The 17,223-nt window shown below is 47.3% G+C and overlaps 1 protein-coding gene across 2 annotated transcripts in view; it reads right to left on the bottom strand.

The window, feature by feature from the left end:
- The window catches only part of LOC110524795 (DENN domain-containing protein 1B), a 222,739-nt gene that overhangs the window by 142,536 nt on the left and 62,980 nt on the right, over positions 1-17,223 (bottom strand). For both annotated transcript variants that reach the window (XM_036978765.1, XM_036978766.1), the window contains exons 4-5: positions 6,456-6,505; positions 3,755-3,874 (exon numbers count right to left, since the gene is read on the bottom strand). In XM_036978765.1, coding sequence (XP_036834660.1) covers positions 3,755-3,874; positions 6,456-6,505 — 170 coding nt within the window. The remainder of the gene's footprint in view (positions 1-3,754; positions 3,875-6,455; positions 6,506-17,223) is intronic.

Below are 17,223 nucleotides of genomic sequence, written 5' to 3'. Positions count from 1 at the left end.
CCCTCAGACGGTATCCCCTACCACGACCCCTCAGACGGTATCCCCTACCACGACCCCTCAGACTGTATCCCCTACCACGACCCTTCAGACTGTATCCCCTACCACGACCCTCAGACTGTATCCACGACCCCTCAGACTGTATCCACGACCCTCAGACTGTATCCCCTACCACGACCCCTCAGACTGTATCCACGACCCTCAGACTGTATCCCCTACCACGACCCCTCAGACTGTATCCACGACCCCTCAGACTGTATCCACGACCCTCAGACTGTATCCCCTACCACGACCCCTCAGACTGTATCCACGACCCTCAGACTGTATCCCCTACCACGACCCTCAGACTGTATCCACGACCCCTCAGACTGTATCCACGACCCCTCAGACTGTATCCCCTACCACGACCCCTCAGACTGTATCCCCTACCACGACCCCTCAGACTGTATCCACGACCCCTCAGACTGTATCCCCTACCACGACCCCTCAGACTGTATCCACGACCCCTCAGACTGTATCCCCTACCACGACCCCTCAGACTGTATCCACGACCCCTCAGACTGTATCCCCTACCACGACCCCTCAGACTGTATCCCCTACCACGACCCCTCAGACTGTATCCACGACCCTCAGACTGTATCCCCTACCACGACCCCTCAGACTGTATCCACGACCCCTCAGACTGTATCCACGACCCTCAGACTGTATCCCCTACCACGACCCCTCAGACTGTATCCACGACCCTCAGACTGTATCCCCTACCACGACCCTCAGACTGTATCCACGACCCCTCAGACTGTATCCACGACCCCTCAGACTGTATCCACGACCCCTCAGACTGTATCCACGACCCCTCAGACTGTATCCCCTACCACAACCCCTCAGACTGTATCCACGACCCCTCAGACTGTATCCCCTACCACGACCCCTCAGACTGTATCCACGACCCCTCAGACTGTATCCCCTACCACGACCCCTCAGACTGTATCCACGACCCCTCAGACTGTATCCCCTACCACGACCCCTCAGACTGTATCCCCTACCACGACCCCTCAGACTGTATCCCCTACCACGACCCCTCAGACTGTTTTCACGACCCTCAGACTGTATCCCCTACCACGACCCCTCAGACTGTATCCCCTACCCCGACCCTCAGACTCTCTATCAACCAGAACACCACAGGGATGGTCAGTAGATATAAACTAGCAGTGGAAGTGATCTAATCTTCTTTATTATAATTCTGTTGAAGACAAATATTCTCTAAAAGCTCAAATCAATTAACTGGTGTTTTTTTTGTAAGGACATAAATTATGTAATTTCCAACTAAACAAATGACAACAGCGAGATGAGAGTTATGTTTTCTGGCGTTGGGATATCAATATAAACCAACTGCAATCTCTCACTCCATTTCAGGGCAAATAAATAGGCGTGTCTCTTCGGCTAGGTTGTCATGTGATTAGTAAAACGACAGGTTTGTAACGACGTAGCCGCGTCTCCGCTGTTTGCTGCCGTAAAGTACCTGTTGTGTGTTATTCCTATTCCCTGGATGGGTCTTAAATCTCCCTCTACACCCAGTCAACTCGCAACCTTGTAGCTGGCTCACTGGAAGATTTCATTACACCTTTACTTTCCCGGGGTTAAAGGTTAAGTACTGGGAAGGAAATGCCCTCTGGCGTCCCTGCTCAGTGACCACTAACGGGAGCGCTAACGCCCCTAAAAGGGAACCCAATTCTCAGCCGCCAAATAAAATCAAGGAAACCGCCTTTTCTCATCAGCGACCTCTCTCACATGTCCGAAGGCGGTTTCTCCATAAATGTGAGAGAATTACCAAAGGAAAGAAGAGGAGGCGGAGGATGAGGGTCGAGCGGAAGGAAGAAAAGACTGTAAAATCGAAGCTTTGTACCTCTTTAAAAAGGTTTTGGCCTGAAGGTAGCACGGCCCTATTTGGCCTGGGCTTTAGTCGTAGCACTACAAAGCCCTGGCCATGTAAAACTGTCCTAGTCATTAAGCCACTTCCTTGTGTAAGCATAGGTGACAATTTTATAGTCCCAGTACTTCAACAATCACAGGGACACAAATGGTTTTAATTACTTTTGTTTTATATCCGGTGAACAAACACAACAAACACTTTAAATGAAGGTAGCTGGCTAGAAATATTGTCGCAGGGACATTTGTTGATCGTCTAAATTTGTATCTATCTGTTGAATATGATTACAACATGGATTAAAACATACTATTCAATATGATCACAACTTGGATTGTTTATCTAAGAATTATCAACTACTTCCCAGTTGTGTTGATTGATAAAACAACTGAATAAACTTGAGACCGGGTCTTTACTCTCTGTCATTGATGTGAAATTGATGTGAAATTGATGTGAAAAATCACATTTGTACATATTTCACATGTATAAACTATGAGATATCCAAAATATGCATCTTTGTTATGATGTTGTAAAATATTTTCACTAATCTTTTTCCCCACACAGTGGGTCTATTTCTGAGACAAACATAAATAAAACAGGCCACAAAAACAAAGAACTGTGAAGTCTTTAAAACACACACACACACACACACACACACACACACACACACACAGAAGAATAAAAACTTTCTATACATTTCTTATGATGAATGAAGCAAGCCATGCAAACTACTCAGAATGCATAATGAATTGTATACATCATATGTCAAATGAATTAGCATGTAGGACTCCGAAAGAGGGGCATGGGAGTCTCTGCTAATTGGCAGCGAGGCTTCATGCATAATTATGGGCCGAGCGGCTTCCTTTGCCGTGTTTCTGTGCCAGTAGCTGAATAACGAGAAGAGAGAAACAAAGGGACATGGTGGTGGTGGCTGTCCGGGGGAGTTGAGGGGTGGAGGAGGGGGGGCGGGGGGGGGGGGGGGGGGGGGGGGGGGGGGGGGTACAGCTCATCTCGACAGCAGCTCATCAAGAACAAGATAAACCCTGCGACTGTCGTCAATATCCCCCCAAAAATATTTTTTTTATTATTGTGCAAATTCCCATTACTCCTGTGGTTAATTCAACTATACTGTTTTACTAATTAAATGTTTCTTATTAAAAGGACATTGTCAATTTTTTTAATATAAAATGTGGTTTAATTTAAAAGGTCTTATTAAAATAAATGAAACATTTTTTAAATGTAGTTTTTACTTAGATATCTTTCTGTGCAATAATGAAACATGACATATTTTAGATAAATCTGTGCTAAACAATATCTCAACATCTTCAATCTACTACTAAAACGATACTTCATAGTTGTCATTGATAGGTTGTTACTTCAATTGTTTGTCCTGGAAAATATAACCAAATGAATAATATTATAGGGACCGAATGAATAGGGAATTCAGGAGCTTAGTATTCTGTAACTGACATGACTAACTTCAAGAGGCTAACACTCGGATGCATATTGCTTCCAAAGAAACAGTATCATTGTCTACATTTGAGTTTCTTTCACTTCCAAAACCTCACCGTCTCCCCAATCAATTAAGAAATGTAATCTGCATATTATAACGAGAGAAGTGAGGATATTACAACTTTAAATTGTATTTATTTATGAATAACTAACGATAATATACATGTCTTTCCTCATAAGTTGGATAATTGTGACAAAATGAATTTCTAAAAAAATTATAGAAATACTGAACTGGATTTGCGTAACTGATTGATCAAATCGGCCAGTAGGTGGAGAATAACCTTGTTGAAAGGTCCTATTTGTAAGTCGTACGTGTCGTACCTGAGCAGACAGATGCAGACACGGCAGCCGGACGTGAGTCTGCAGAAGCCAAACCTCTGCTTGCTCTCGATGTCCGTCAGCACAAAGGCAAAGTTCTGGCCCACCGGACTCTGGGAAACCCTGGGAACAGTCACCGCACGCACGCACGCAGGCACGCACGCAGTCACCAGGCAGTCACGCACGCAGGCACGCACGCACGCAGTCACCAGGCAGTCACCAGGCAGGCACGCACGCACACAGTCACCAGGCACGCACGCACGCAGTCACCAGGCAGGCACGCACGCAGGCAGTCACCAGGCAGGCACGCACGCAGGCAGTCACCAGGCAGGCACGCACGCACGCACGCACGCACGGGACAGAGACAACACACCATTAACACAACCAATTACCACGACACATGTACTACAGTATTACCACACAGTCACCTACGGAACAGAAATACCAAACCATTAATTGGGAACAACAAATGGGACATTCATCAAGTGTTTCAGAGAATCGTGAAAATGAGTTGTGAACATGTAATGGTTTGAGTTTTCTGCTAACCAGAACATAAACAGCAGAGGAGAGACACAACAAACGTACAATAACATATTATTATGAAGATGTTTTTACAGTAGAACCGAGCACTACTGACTTGGTGATAGCGGTACACACAGACCGCTGTTCAACATAACATTCAATATGTTTAATCCTTTACAGGCCTACAGTACGAAACCAATGAGTCAATACTTGAGTCAGTGAGACAACTAAAATCTGGTTTGTTTCTTATTCAAATAAGGATTTTTTTTTTTGGTCTAAAGTGGCTAACTACTCACCTAGCACTAAGTGTCTCAACCTAACGCTGACTAGAAGGCCAAGATCACTACGAAACCTTTCGAAATGTCCCTGACTGTTGAGTGTGTGAGAGTTGGGTGTGTTTTCTCTCATGCAGTTTCATCACTAGATGGCAGCAGTTAAGCTTGTGTGTCCTCTAAGCTAAAAAATTAAAAACAGCACTTTTCACATGTCATTCTCCAGGAAGAAAAATAAGAGCAGAATCCTCTACAGATGGCTACTTTCCAAATCAAGATACAATTATTCATCAGACTGGTATATAGTTATTCAGACTGGTACCAAGTCTAGATATATAGTTATTCAGACTGGTACCAAGTCTAGATATATAGTTATTCAGACTGGTACCAAGTCTAGATATATAGTTATTCAGACTGGTACCAAGTCTAGATATATAGTTATTCAGACTGGTACCAAGTCTAGATATATAGTTATTCAGACTGGTACCAAGTCTCGATATATAGTTATTCAGACTGGTACCAAGTCTAGATATATAGTTATTCAGACTGGTACCAAGTCTAGATATATAGTTATTCAGACTGGTACAGACTGGTACACAGAGAACAGCAGATAGGGGCGTTAACGGCAGATGGGGGCGTTAACGGCAGATGGGGGCGTTAACGGCAGATGGGGGCGTTAACGGCAGATGGGGGCGTTAACGGCAGATAGGGGGCGTTAACGGCAGATAGGGGGCGTTAACGGCAGATAGGGGGCGTTAACGGCAGATAGGGGGCGTTAACGGCAGATAGGGGGCGTTAACGGCAGATAGGGGGCGTTAACGGCAGATAGGGGGCGTTAACGGCAGATAGGGGCGTTAACGGCAGATAGGGGCGTTAACGGCAGATAGGGGCGTTAACGGCAGATAGGGGCGTTAACGGCAGATAGGGGCGTTAACGGCAGATAGGGGCGTTAACGGCAGATAGGGGCGTTAACGGCAGATAGGGGCGTTAACGGCAGATAGGGGCGTTAACGGCAGATAGGGGCGTTAACGGCAGATAGGGGCGTTAACGGCAGATAGGGGCGTTAACGGCAGATAGGGGCGTTAACGGCAGATAGGGGCGTTAACGGCAGATAGGGGCGTTAACGGCAGATAGGGGCGTTAACGGCAGATAGGGGCGTTAACGGCAGATAGGGGCGTTAACGGCAGATAGGGGCGTTAACGGCAGATAGGGGCGTTAACGGCAGATAGGGGCGTTAACGGCAGATAGGGGCGTTAACGGCAGATAGGGGCGTTAACGGCAGATAGGGGCGTTAACGGCAGATAGGGGCGTTAACGGCAGATAGGGGCGTTAACGGCAGATAGGGGCGTTAACGGCAGATAGGGGCGTTAACGGCAGATAGGGGCGTTAACAGCAGATAGGGGCGTTAACAGCAGATAGGGGCGTTAACAGCAGATAGGGGCGTTAACAGCAGATAGGGGCGTTAACAGCAGATAGGGGCGTTAACAGCAGATAGGGGCGTTAACAGCAGATAGGGGCGTTAACAGCAGATAGGGGCGTTAACAGCAGATAGGGGCGTTAACAGCAGATAGGGGCGTTAACAGCAGATAGGGGCGTTAACAGCAGATAGGGGCGTTAACAGCAGATAGGGGGGTTAACAGCAGATAGGGGGGTTAACAGCAGATAGGGGGGTTAACAGCAGATAGGGGGGTTAACAGCAGACTCCCCTGTATCTGAGCTCCATTATGTGGCACATACACAGCTCTCCAGTTTCTAATAAATATGATTGTGTGTGTGTGTGTGTGTGTGTGTGTGTGAGTGAGTGAGTGAGTGAGTGAGCGAGCGAGCGAGCGAGTGAGTGAGTGAGTGAGCGAGTGAGCGAGCGAGTGAGAGAGAGAGTGTGTGTGTGTGAACAGAGGACAGAACCCTACCTCTCCACATCGAAGGGGAAGCAGAACTTGGGCACCGTCTGGAGAACCTCCTGAGAACACAACCATTAGAAAACATTTAGTTAACATTAACACAACCATTAGAAAACATTTAGTTAACATTAACACAACGCAAACAAAACCATTAGAAAACATTTAGTTAACATTAACACAACCATTAGAAAACATTTAGTTAACATGAACACAACCATTAGAAAACATTTAGTTAACATTAACACAACCATTAGAAAACATTTAGTTAACATTAACACAACCATTAGAAAACATTTAGTTAACATTAACACAACCATTAGAAAACATTTAGTTAACATTAACACAACCATTAGAAAACATTTAGTTAACATTAACAAAACGCAAACACTAATACAATGCAAACAACACTAAAACATCACCCAACGCAAACCCAACACTAAAACACGAACAACATAACCCAACTCGCACACAATAACTTTCAATGATAAGCCATTATAAATGTTTATAAACACTAAATGATTATACATGTTTAAAAACTAGGATAAAATGTTAATATTAATAGTGTGAACAACAGCAAACTATTTATTTTTAGCTTATTCATTATTAATAATGAATGTATTTTCATTCATACACGACCCTGTAAATTAATCAAACATAACAGACTTAATCAATCAAATGAGTTGTTGAAGAAGGATTCAATTAAAAGTCTTACAGTCAAAAAAAATCCTCTCATTAAATAATTAAAATCAGGCTAAATAACCCGACATACAACAGACATTACTTAATGTTCAGAGATGATGAGTGTTGCAGTTGAGAGAATCAGGGCCAAAACGGTTTCTATTCTATAGATCCAGACCCACAGATTAAATCATTAGCTATGAAAACCTACATCAATTATCAGGGGTGATGATGGGAGAGGGAGGGAGGGAGACTTAGGTGGAGGCAGATTGCTGTGACAATGAGCTAAGCAGCTCTGGGTGTACAGAACGGTCAGGGTGGAGGGGGGGGGGGGGGGGGGGGGGGTACAGAACGGGCAGGGTGGAGGATGGGGTACAGAATGGGCAGGGTGGAGGGGGGGGGGGGGGGGGGGGTACAGAACTGGCAGAGTGGAGGGGGGTGTACAGACCGGGCAGGGTGGAGTATAGAGCCTTAAGGGCTTTACCTCCCAACACCTCCCCTGGGGGGGACCTGCCCTTCAGCCCCCCACCAGGGGATATGAATTTAGACAAGGAGCAGAGCTGAGCACCATATGGAACACCTGTCTGTCTGAGGGGTGAGTCTGTCTGTCTGTCTGTCTGTCTGTCTGTCTGTCTGTCTGTCTGTCTGTCTGTCTGTCTGTCTGTCTGTCTGAGGGGTGAGTCTATCTGTCTGTCTGTCTATCTGTCTGTCTGTCTGTCTGAGGGGTGAGTCTATCTGCCTTTCTGTCTGCCTGTCTGAGGGGTGAGTCTGCCTGTCTGTCTGTCTGAGGGGTGAGTCTGTCTGTCTGTCTGTCTGTCTGTCTGTGGGGTGAGTCTGCCTGTCTGTCTGAGGGGTGAGTCTGCCTGTCTGAGGGGTGAGTCTGTCTGTGTCTGTATGTCTGTCTGTCTGAGGGGTGAGTCTGTCTGTCTGCCTGTCTGAGGGGTGAGTCTGTCTGTCTGCTGGTCTGAGGGGTGAGTATGTCTGCTGGTCTGAGGGGTGAGTCTGTCTGCCTGTCTGAGGGGTGAGTGTCTGCGTGCCTGTCTGAGGGGTGAGTGTCTGCTTGCCTGTCTGAGGGGTGAGTCTGCCTGTCTGTATGCCTGTCTGTCTGTCTGAGTGGTGAGTCGATCTGCCTGTCTGCCTGTCTGCCTGTCTAAGGGGTGAGTCTGCCTGTCTGAGGGGTGAGTCTGCCTGTCTGAGGGGTGAGTCTGCCCGTCTTTTATCTGTCTGAGGGTGGTGAGTGTCTGTCTGTCTGTCTGAGGATTGAGAGCCCGTCTGTCTGTCTGTCTGAGGGTTGAGAGCCCGTCTGTCTGTCTGTCTGAGGGTTGAGAGCCCGTCTGTCTGTCTGTCTGAGGGTTGAGAGCCCGTCTGTCTGTCTGTCTGAGGGTTGAGAGCCCGTCTGTCTGTCTGTCTGTCTGAGGATTGAGAGCCCGTCTGTCTGTCTGTCTGAGGGTTGAGAGCCCGTCTGTCTGTCTGTCTGAGGGTTGAGAGCCCGTCTGTCTGTCTGTCTGTCTGTCTGAGGGTTAAGAGCCCGTCTGTTTGTCTGAGGGTTAAGAGGCCGTCTGTCTGTCTGAGGGTTGAGAGCCCGTCTGTCTGTCTGAGGGTTGAGAGCCCGTCTGTCTGTCTGAGGGTTGAGAGCCCGTCTGTCTGTCTGAGGGTTGAGAGCCCGTCTGTCTGTCTGTCTGTCTGTCTGTCTGTCTGTCTGAGGGTTGAGAGTCCGTCTGTCTGTCTGTCTGTCTGTCTGAGGGTTGAGAGCCTGTCTGTCTGTCTGTCTGTCTGTCTGTCTGTCTGTCTGTCTGTCTGTCTGTCTGTCTGTCTGAGGGTTGAGAGCCCGTCTGTCTGTCTGTCTGTCTGTCTGTCTGTCTGTCTGTCTGTCTGTCTGTCTGAGGGTTGAGAGTCCGTCTGCCTGTCTGAGGGTTGAGAGCCCGTCTGTCTGTCTGAGGGTTGAGAGCCCGTCTGTCTGTCTGTCTGTCTGAGGGTTGAGAGCCCGTCTGTCTGTCTGTCTCTTCTATTATTAAGCACCTTGTAGAGCCTATCTTAAATATGGCACTCACATTCACCAAATAAAAACATATGGGTTGCCAGATTCCTGGAACTGTCATTGTCCATTTGGGTTGCCAGATTCATGAAACTGTCATTGTCCAGCCCATTTTGGTTGCCAGATTCCTGAAATTGTCATTGTCCAGCCCATTTGGGTTGCCAGATTCCTGGAACTGTCATTGTCCAGCCCATTTGGGTTGCCAGATTCCTGGAACTGTCATTGTCCAGCCCATTTGGGTGACCCAAGGACACCGCCAAGATCCCAATACAATAAAACGAAGCAGTAAGCAGTGTGTGTGTGTGTGTGGGTGTGGGTGTGTGAGTACACGTTTTGCCGGTCCTCACTTGGAAAAACACTATTTTAGCGTTAGGGGTGAGGTTTAGGAGTTTGGGTGAGGTTTACGGGGTGAGGTTAGGGTAAGTGTTAAGTTTACGGAAAATAGGATTATAGTAAGACAAAGCTGTGTGTGTGTCGGTGTGTGTGTGTGTGTTTGTGTGTGTGTGTGTACAAACAAATAGATTGATCTATTTCACTCAAGATCACACAAACTCAGCAGGAGCCAATGTCCAGAACATTCCAACACCAACCCTCTTTCCATCCAGAAGGGATGAAGACAACTGACAAGCATTTCTCTCACCCTTCCTTCTCCAACGAGCATCTCTGTCTGTCTCAATCTGTTTGTGTGTGTCTGTCTCCATCCTCTCCTCTCCATCCTCTCCTCTCTCCATCCTCTCCTCTACACCCTCTCCTCTCCTCCACACCCTCTCCTCTCCTCGAAAACCTCTACATCCTCTCCTCTCTCCATCCTCCCCTCTCCATCCTCCCTTCTCCATCCTCCCTTCTCCATCCTCTCCTCTCCATCCTCATCCTCTCTCCATCCTCTACAGCATCTACATCTTCTCCTCTACAGCCTCTCCATTCCCTCCTCTCCTCTACAGCCTCTCTTCCCATCTCCAGCCTCCTCTACATCCTCTCCTCTCCCCTCTACAGCCTCTGCCCTCTACAGCCTCTGCCCTCTACAGCCTCTGCCCTCTACAGCCTCTGCCTCCTCTCCTCTCCATCGTCTCCTCTACAGAATCTCCATTCTCTCCTCTACATCCCCTCCTCTACATCCCTACCTTACTCTCCTCTACATCCCCTCCTCTACATCCCCTCCTCTACATCTTCTCCTCTACATCTTCTCCTTACTCTCCTTCCTCTCCTCTCCATCCTCTCCTCTCCATCCTCTCCTCTCCATCCTCTCCATCCCCTCCTCTATATCCTCTCCTCTCCTCTACATCCACTCTATATCCTCTCCTCTATATCCTCTCCTCTATATCCTCTCCTCTATATCCCCACCTTTATATCCTCTCCTCTCCATCCCCTCTATATCCTCTCCTCTCCTCTACATCCCCTCTATATCCTCTCCTCTCCTCTCCATCCCCACCTCTATATCATCTCCTCTCCTCTATATCCTCTCCTCTCCATCCCCACCTCTATCCTCTCCTCTCCATCCCCACCTATATATCCTCTCCTTTCCTCTATATCACCTCTATATCCTCTCATCTCCATCCCCACCTCTATATCCTCTCCTCTCCTCTATATCACCTCTACAGTGGGGCAAAAAAGTATTGTCAGCCACCAATTGTGCAAGTTCTCCCACTTAAAAAGATGAGAGGCCTGTAATTTTCATCATAGGCACACTTCAACTATGACAGACAAAATGAGAAAAAAATCCAGAAAATCACATTGTAGGATTTTTAATGAATTTATTTGCAAATTATGGTGGAAAATAAGTATTTGGTCACCTACAAACAAGCAACATTTCTGGTTCTCACAGACCTGTAACTTCTTCTTTAAGAGGCTCCTCTGTCCTCCACTCTACCTGTATTAATGGCACCTGTTTGAACTTATCAGTTTAAAAGACACCTGTCAACAACCTCCAACAGTCACACTCCAAACTCCACTATGGCCAAGACCAAAGAGCTGTCAAAGGACACCAGAAACAAAATTGTAGCCCTGCACCAGGCTGGGAAGACTGAATCTGCAATAGGTAAGCAGCTTGGTTTGAAGAAATCAACTGTGGGAGCAATTATTAGGAAATGGAAGACATACAAGACCACTGACAATCTCCCTCGATCTCGGGCTCCACGCAAGATCTCACCCCGTGGGGTCAAAATGATCACAAGAACGGTGAGCAAAAATCCCAGAACCACACGGGGGGACCTAGTGAATGACCTGCAGAGAGCTGGGACCAAAGTAACAAAGCCTACCATCAGTAACACACTACGCCGCCAGGGACTCAAATCCTGCAGTGCCAGACGTGTCCCCCTGCTTAAGCCAGTACATGTCCAGGCCCGTCTGAAGTTTGCTAGAGAGCATTTGGATGATCCAGAAGAAGATTGGGAGAATGTCATATGGTCAGATGAAACCAAGATAGAACTTTTTGGTAAAAACTCAACTCGTCGTGTTTGGAGGACAAAGAAGGCTGAGTTGCATCCAAAGAACACCATACCTACTGTGAAGCATGGGGGTGGAAACATCATGCTTTGGGGCTGTTTTTCTGCAAAGGGACCAGGACGACTGATCCGTGTGAAGGAAAGAATGAATGGGGCCATGTATCGTGAGATTTTGAGTGAAAACCTCCTTCCATCAGCAAGGGCATTGAAGATGAAACGTGGCTGGGTCTTTCAGCATGACAATGATCCCAAACACACCGCCCGGGCAATGAAGGAGTGGCTTCGTAAGAAGCATTTCAAGGTCCTGGAGTGGCCTAGCCAGTCTCCAGATCTCAACCCCATAGAAAATCTTTGGATGGAGTTGAAAGTCCATGGGCCCATTCAAAGAATGGGCCAAAATACCAGCAACAGTGTGTGAAAACCTTGTGAAGACTTACAGAAAACGTTTGACCTCTGTCATTGCCAACAAAGGGTATATAACAAAGTATTGAGATAAACTTTTGTTATTGACCAAATACTTATTTTCCACCATAATTTGCAAATAAATTCATTAAAAATCCTACAATGTGATTTTCTGGATTTTTTTTCTCATTTTGTCTGTCATAGTTGAAGTGTACCTATGATGAAAATTACATCATCCTTTTAAGTGGGAGAACTTGCACAATTGGTGGCTGACTAAATATTTTTTTGCCCCACTGTATATCCTCTCCTCTATATCACCTCTATATCCTTTCCTCTCCATCCTCTCCTCTCCATCCTCTCCTCTCCATCCTCTCTTCTCCATCCACTCTTCTCATCCTCTCCTCTCCATCCTCTCCTCTCCATCCTCTCCTCTCCATCCTCTCCTCTCCATCCTCTCCTCTACATCCACATCATCCTCTACATCCACATCATCCTCTACATCCACATCATCCTCTACATCCACATCATCCTCTACATCCACATCATCCTCTACATCCACATCATCCTCTACATCCTCTCCTCTCCGTCCTATCCACATCGTCCTCTCCTCATCATCCTCTACAGCTTCTCCCCTCTACAGCCTATCCTCTCCTCTCCTCTACAGCCTCTCCTCTCTTCTACAGCCTCTCCTCTCCTCTACATCCTCTCCCCTCTACAGCCTCTCCCCTCTACAGCCTCTCCCCTCTACAGCCTCTTCTCTCCTCTCAATCCTATCCACATAATCCTCTACAGCATCTCCCCTCTACAGCCTCCCCCCTCTACAGCCTCCCCCCTCTACAGCCTCCCCCCTCTACAGCCTCCCCCCTCTACAGCCTCTACCTCCTCTCCTCTACAGCCTCTCCATTATCTCCTCTCCTCTACATCCCCTCCTCTACATCCCCTCCTCTACATCCCCTCCTCTACATCCCCTCCTCTACATCCCCTCCTCTACATCCCCTCCTCTACATCCCCTCCTCTACATCCTCTCCTCCACTCAACATCATTCACTCCTCTCCATCCACATCCTCTCCGTCCACATCCTCTCCTCTACATCCTCTCCTCTCCATCCTCTCCATCCTCTCCATCCTCTCCTCTCCATCTTCTCCTCTACATCCACTACTCTCCATCCTCTCCTCTCCATCTTCTCCTCTACATCCACTACTCTCCATCCTCTCCTCTCCATCCTCTCCTCTCCATCCTCTCCTCTACATCCTCTCCATCCATCCACTCCACTCCATCCTCTCTCCTCTACATCCTCTCCTCTCCATCCTCTCCTCTCACTCCTCTGCATCCCCTCCTCTCACTCCTCTGCATCCTCTCACTCCTCTACATCCACTACTCTCCTCTCCCCTCTACATCCTCTCCTCTCCTCTACATCCTCTCCTCTACATTCTCTCATCTCCTCTACATTTTCTCCTCTCACTCCTCTGCATCCTCTCCTCTCACTCCTCTGCATCCTCTCCTCTCACTCCTCTGCATCCTCTCCTCTCACTCCTCTGCATCCTCTCCTCTCACTCCTCTGCATCCTCTCCTCTCACTCCTCTGCATCCTCTCCTCTCACTCCTCTGCATCCTCTCCTCTCACTCCTCTGCATCCTCTCCTCTCACTCCTCTGCATCCTCTCCTCTCACCCCTCTGCATCCTCTCCTCTCACTCCTCTGCATCCTCTCCTCTCACTCCTCTGCATCCTCTCCTCTCACTCCTCTGCATCCTCTCCTCTCACTCCTCTGCATCCTCTCCTCTCACTCCTCTGCATCCTCTCCTCTCACTCCTCTACATCCTCTCCTCTCACTCCTCTACATCCTCTCCTCTCACTCCTCTACATCCTCTCCTCTCACTCCTCTACATCCTCTCCTCTCACTCCTCTGCATTCTCTCCTCTCACTCCTCTGCATCCTCTCCTCTCACTCCTCTACATCCACTACTCTCTTCTCCTCTCACTCCTCTGCATCCTCTCACTCCTCTGCATCCTCTCCCTCCTCTCCTCTCACTCCTCTCCTCTCACTCCTCTCCTCTCACTCCTCTGCATCCTCTCCTCTCACTCCTCTGCATCCTCTCCTCTCACTCCTCTGCATCCTCTCACTCCTCTACATCCTCTCCTCTCCTCTCTCCATCCTCTCCTCTACATCCTCTCCCCTCTTCTCCATCCTCTCCTCATCCTCTCCCCTCATCCTCTCCATCCTCTACCCTCATCCTCTCCACCCTCTCCCCTCATCCTCTCCATCCTCTCCCCTCATCCTCTCCATCCTCTCCCCTCATCCTCTCTTCCAGATCCTCTCCCCTCATCCTCTCTTCCAGATCCTCTCCTCCTCTACTCTACTCTCCTCTATTCCAGACAAAAGAATATAAAGTAGCTAATACATTTGCAGCTCTGGAGGCATATGTGTGTGTGTATTATTATCGGAAGTAGAGACAGGGGTATCAGTGAGTGAGACAGCACACTCTGGTCCCCTGACATAGGTCTGACATCACAGCACAGTACAGGGCCTGCTGCCTCTGCATAGCCTCACATCCCTGCCCAACGCAGCTACAGCGGGCAGGTCTTCCTTTCCACACTGGCCTGTCTCTGCCTCAGCCCGCTGTTCCCCATGGTGTCGACATGGACGATCGGCCCAGTGTGTTCTGTGGTCTACGGACCACCAATAGATCACCTGCAACTCTCTGATGGCAGATCCTTCCCAACATACTTGGGCACCGCAAACCCGGCACAGCATTAGGAGAGGGAACCCACCGTGTGGATACACTCTACAACAGAGTCACAAAGGGAAGGTCAGTACAACCAGGTGGTTAAATGCTACCCAGCCAGGGCCTTGGGGGTTCATTTGGGGTGTGAACTTAACAAGACAAAAGAGAAATAGAGAGGAAATAAAGGATGATGAGAGGAGAGGAGAGAGATACGTGTGTGTGGAAACCCAAATTGGTCTACACGGACAAGTTCTGGCCTAGTTTAGATCTTATCTGTCGGAAAGATATCAGTTTGTTTCTGTGAATGATTTGTCCTCTGACAAATCAACTGTAAAGTTCGGTGTTCCTCAAGGTTCCGTTTTAGGACCACTATTGTTTTCACTATATATTTTACCTCTTGGGGATATCATTCGAAAACATAATGTTAACTTTCAGTGCTATGCGGATGACACACAGCTGTACATTTCAATGAAACATGGTGAAGCCCCAAAATTGCCCTCGCTAGAAGCATGTGTTTCAGACATAAGGAAGTGGATGGCTGCAAACTTTCTACTTTTAAACTCGGACAAAACAGAGAAGCTTGTTCTAGGTCCCAAGAAACAAAGAGATCTTATGTTGAATCTGACAATTAATCTTAATGGTTGTACAGTCGTCACAAATAAAACTGTGAAGGACCTTGGCGTTACTCTGGACCCTGATCTCTCTTTTGAAGAACATATCAAGACCATTTCAAGGACAGCTTTTTTCCATCTACGTAACATTGCAAAAATCTGAAACTTTCGGTCCAAAAATGATGCAGAAAAATGAATCCATGCTTTTGTCACTTCTAGGTTAGACTACTGCAATGCTCTACTTTCCCAAACCTCAAAATTTGATCATATTACTCCAGTGTTAGCCCTCCCTACACTGGCTTCCTGTCAAAGCAAGGGCTGATTTCAAGGTTTTACTGCTAACCTACAAAGCATTACATGGGCTTGCTCCTACCTATCTCTCTGATTTGGTCCTGCCGTACATACCTACACCTACGCTACGGTCACAAGACGCAGGCCTCCTAATTGTCCCTAGAATTTCTAAGCAAACAGCTGGAGGCAGGGCTTTCTCCTATAGAGCTACATTTTTATGGAACGGTCTGCCTACCCATGTCAGAGACGCAAACTCGGTCTCAACCTTGAAGTCTTTACTGAAGACTCATCTCTTCAGTGGGTCATATGATTGAGTGTAGTCTGGCCCAGGAGTGGGAAGGTGAACGGAAAGGCTCTGGAGCAACGAACCGCCCTTGCTGTCTCTGCCTGGAGTACTTCTCCTGTCCTATTCGGTGCCCTGTGTGAATTTAAGTGTGCTCTCTCTAATTCTCTCTTTCTCTCTTTCTTTCTCTCTCTCGGAGGACCTGAGCCCTAGGACCATGCCTCAGGACTACCTGACATGATGACTCCTTGCTGTCCCCAGTCCACCTGGCCGTGCTGCTGCTCCAGTTTCAACTGTTCTGCCTTATTATTATTCGACCATGCTGGTCATTTATGAACATTTGAACATCTTGGCCATGTTCTGTTATAATCTCCACCCGGCACAGCCAGAAGAGGACTGGCCACCCCACATAGCCTGGTTCCTTTCTAGGTTTCTTCCTAGGTTTTGGCCTTTCTAGGGAGTTTTTCCTAGCCACCGTTCTTCTACACCTGCATTGCATGCTGTTTGGGGTTTTAGGCTGGGTTTCAGTACAGCACTTTGAGATATCAGCTGATGTACGAAGGGTTTTATAAATACATTTGATTTGATTTGATACAGAGAGAGGAGAGGGGAGAGGGGAGAGAATGAGAGAGAAGAGGAGAGAGAGAGAGAGACAGATCCACAAAGAATTCAAAAACAACTTAATTTTTATTGTTTATTTCACTTTTGTATATTATCTACCTCACTTGCTTTGGCAATGTTAACACATGTTTCCCATGCCAATAAAGCCCTTGAATTGAATTGAGAGAGAGAGACAGTGTCTTTGTGTCCTTTAACCATTTGTACATTTGTACATCTTTGTGTCCTTTAACCATTTGTACATTGTTAAAACACTGTATATATATAATATGACATTTGTAATGTCTTTATTGTTTTGAAACTTCTGTATGTGTAATGTTTACTGTTAATTTGTATTGTTTAAATCACTTTATATATTATCTACCTCACTTGCTTTGGCAATGTTAACACATGTTTCCCATGCCAATAAAGCCCTTGAATTGACAGAGGAGAGAGAGACAGAGAGAGAGAGAGAGAGAGAGAGAGAGGAGAGAAAGACAGAGATACAGAGAGAGAGGATAGGAGAGAGACAGAGACAGAGTAGGGGGGGGGGGAGAGGAGAGGAGAGGAGAGACAGAGAGAGAGAGAGCGAGAGACAGAGAGAGATTCACTTTATATATTATCTACCTCACTTGCTTTGGCAATGTTAACACATGTTTCCCATGCCAATAAAGCCCTTGAATTGAATTGAATTGAGAGATAGAGAGACAGAGACTG

This window comes from Oncorhynchus mykiss, chromosome 5 (assembly GCF_013265735.2).
Source record: "Oncorhynchus mykiss isolate Arlee chromosome 5, USDA_OmykA_1.1, whole genome shotgun sequence".
Lineage (NCBI taxonomy): Eukaryota > Metazoa > Chordata > Actinopteri > Salmoniformes > Salmonidae > Oncorhynchus > Oncorhynchus mykiss.
This window is presented reverse-complemented; position numbering and strand designations above follow the sequence as displayed.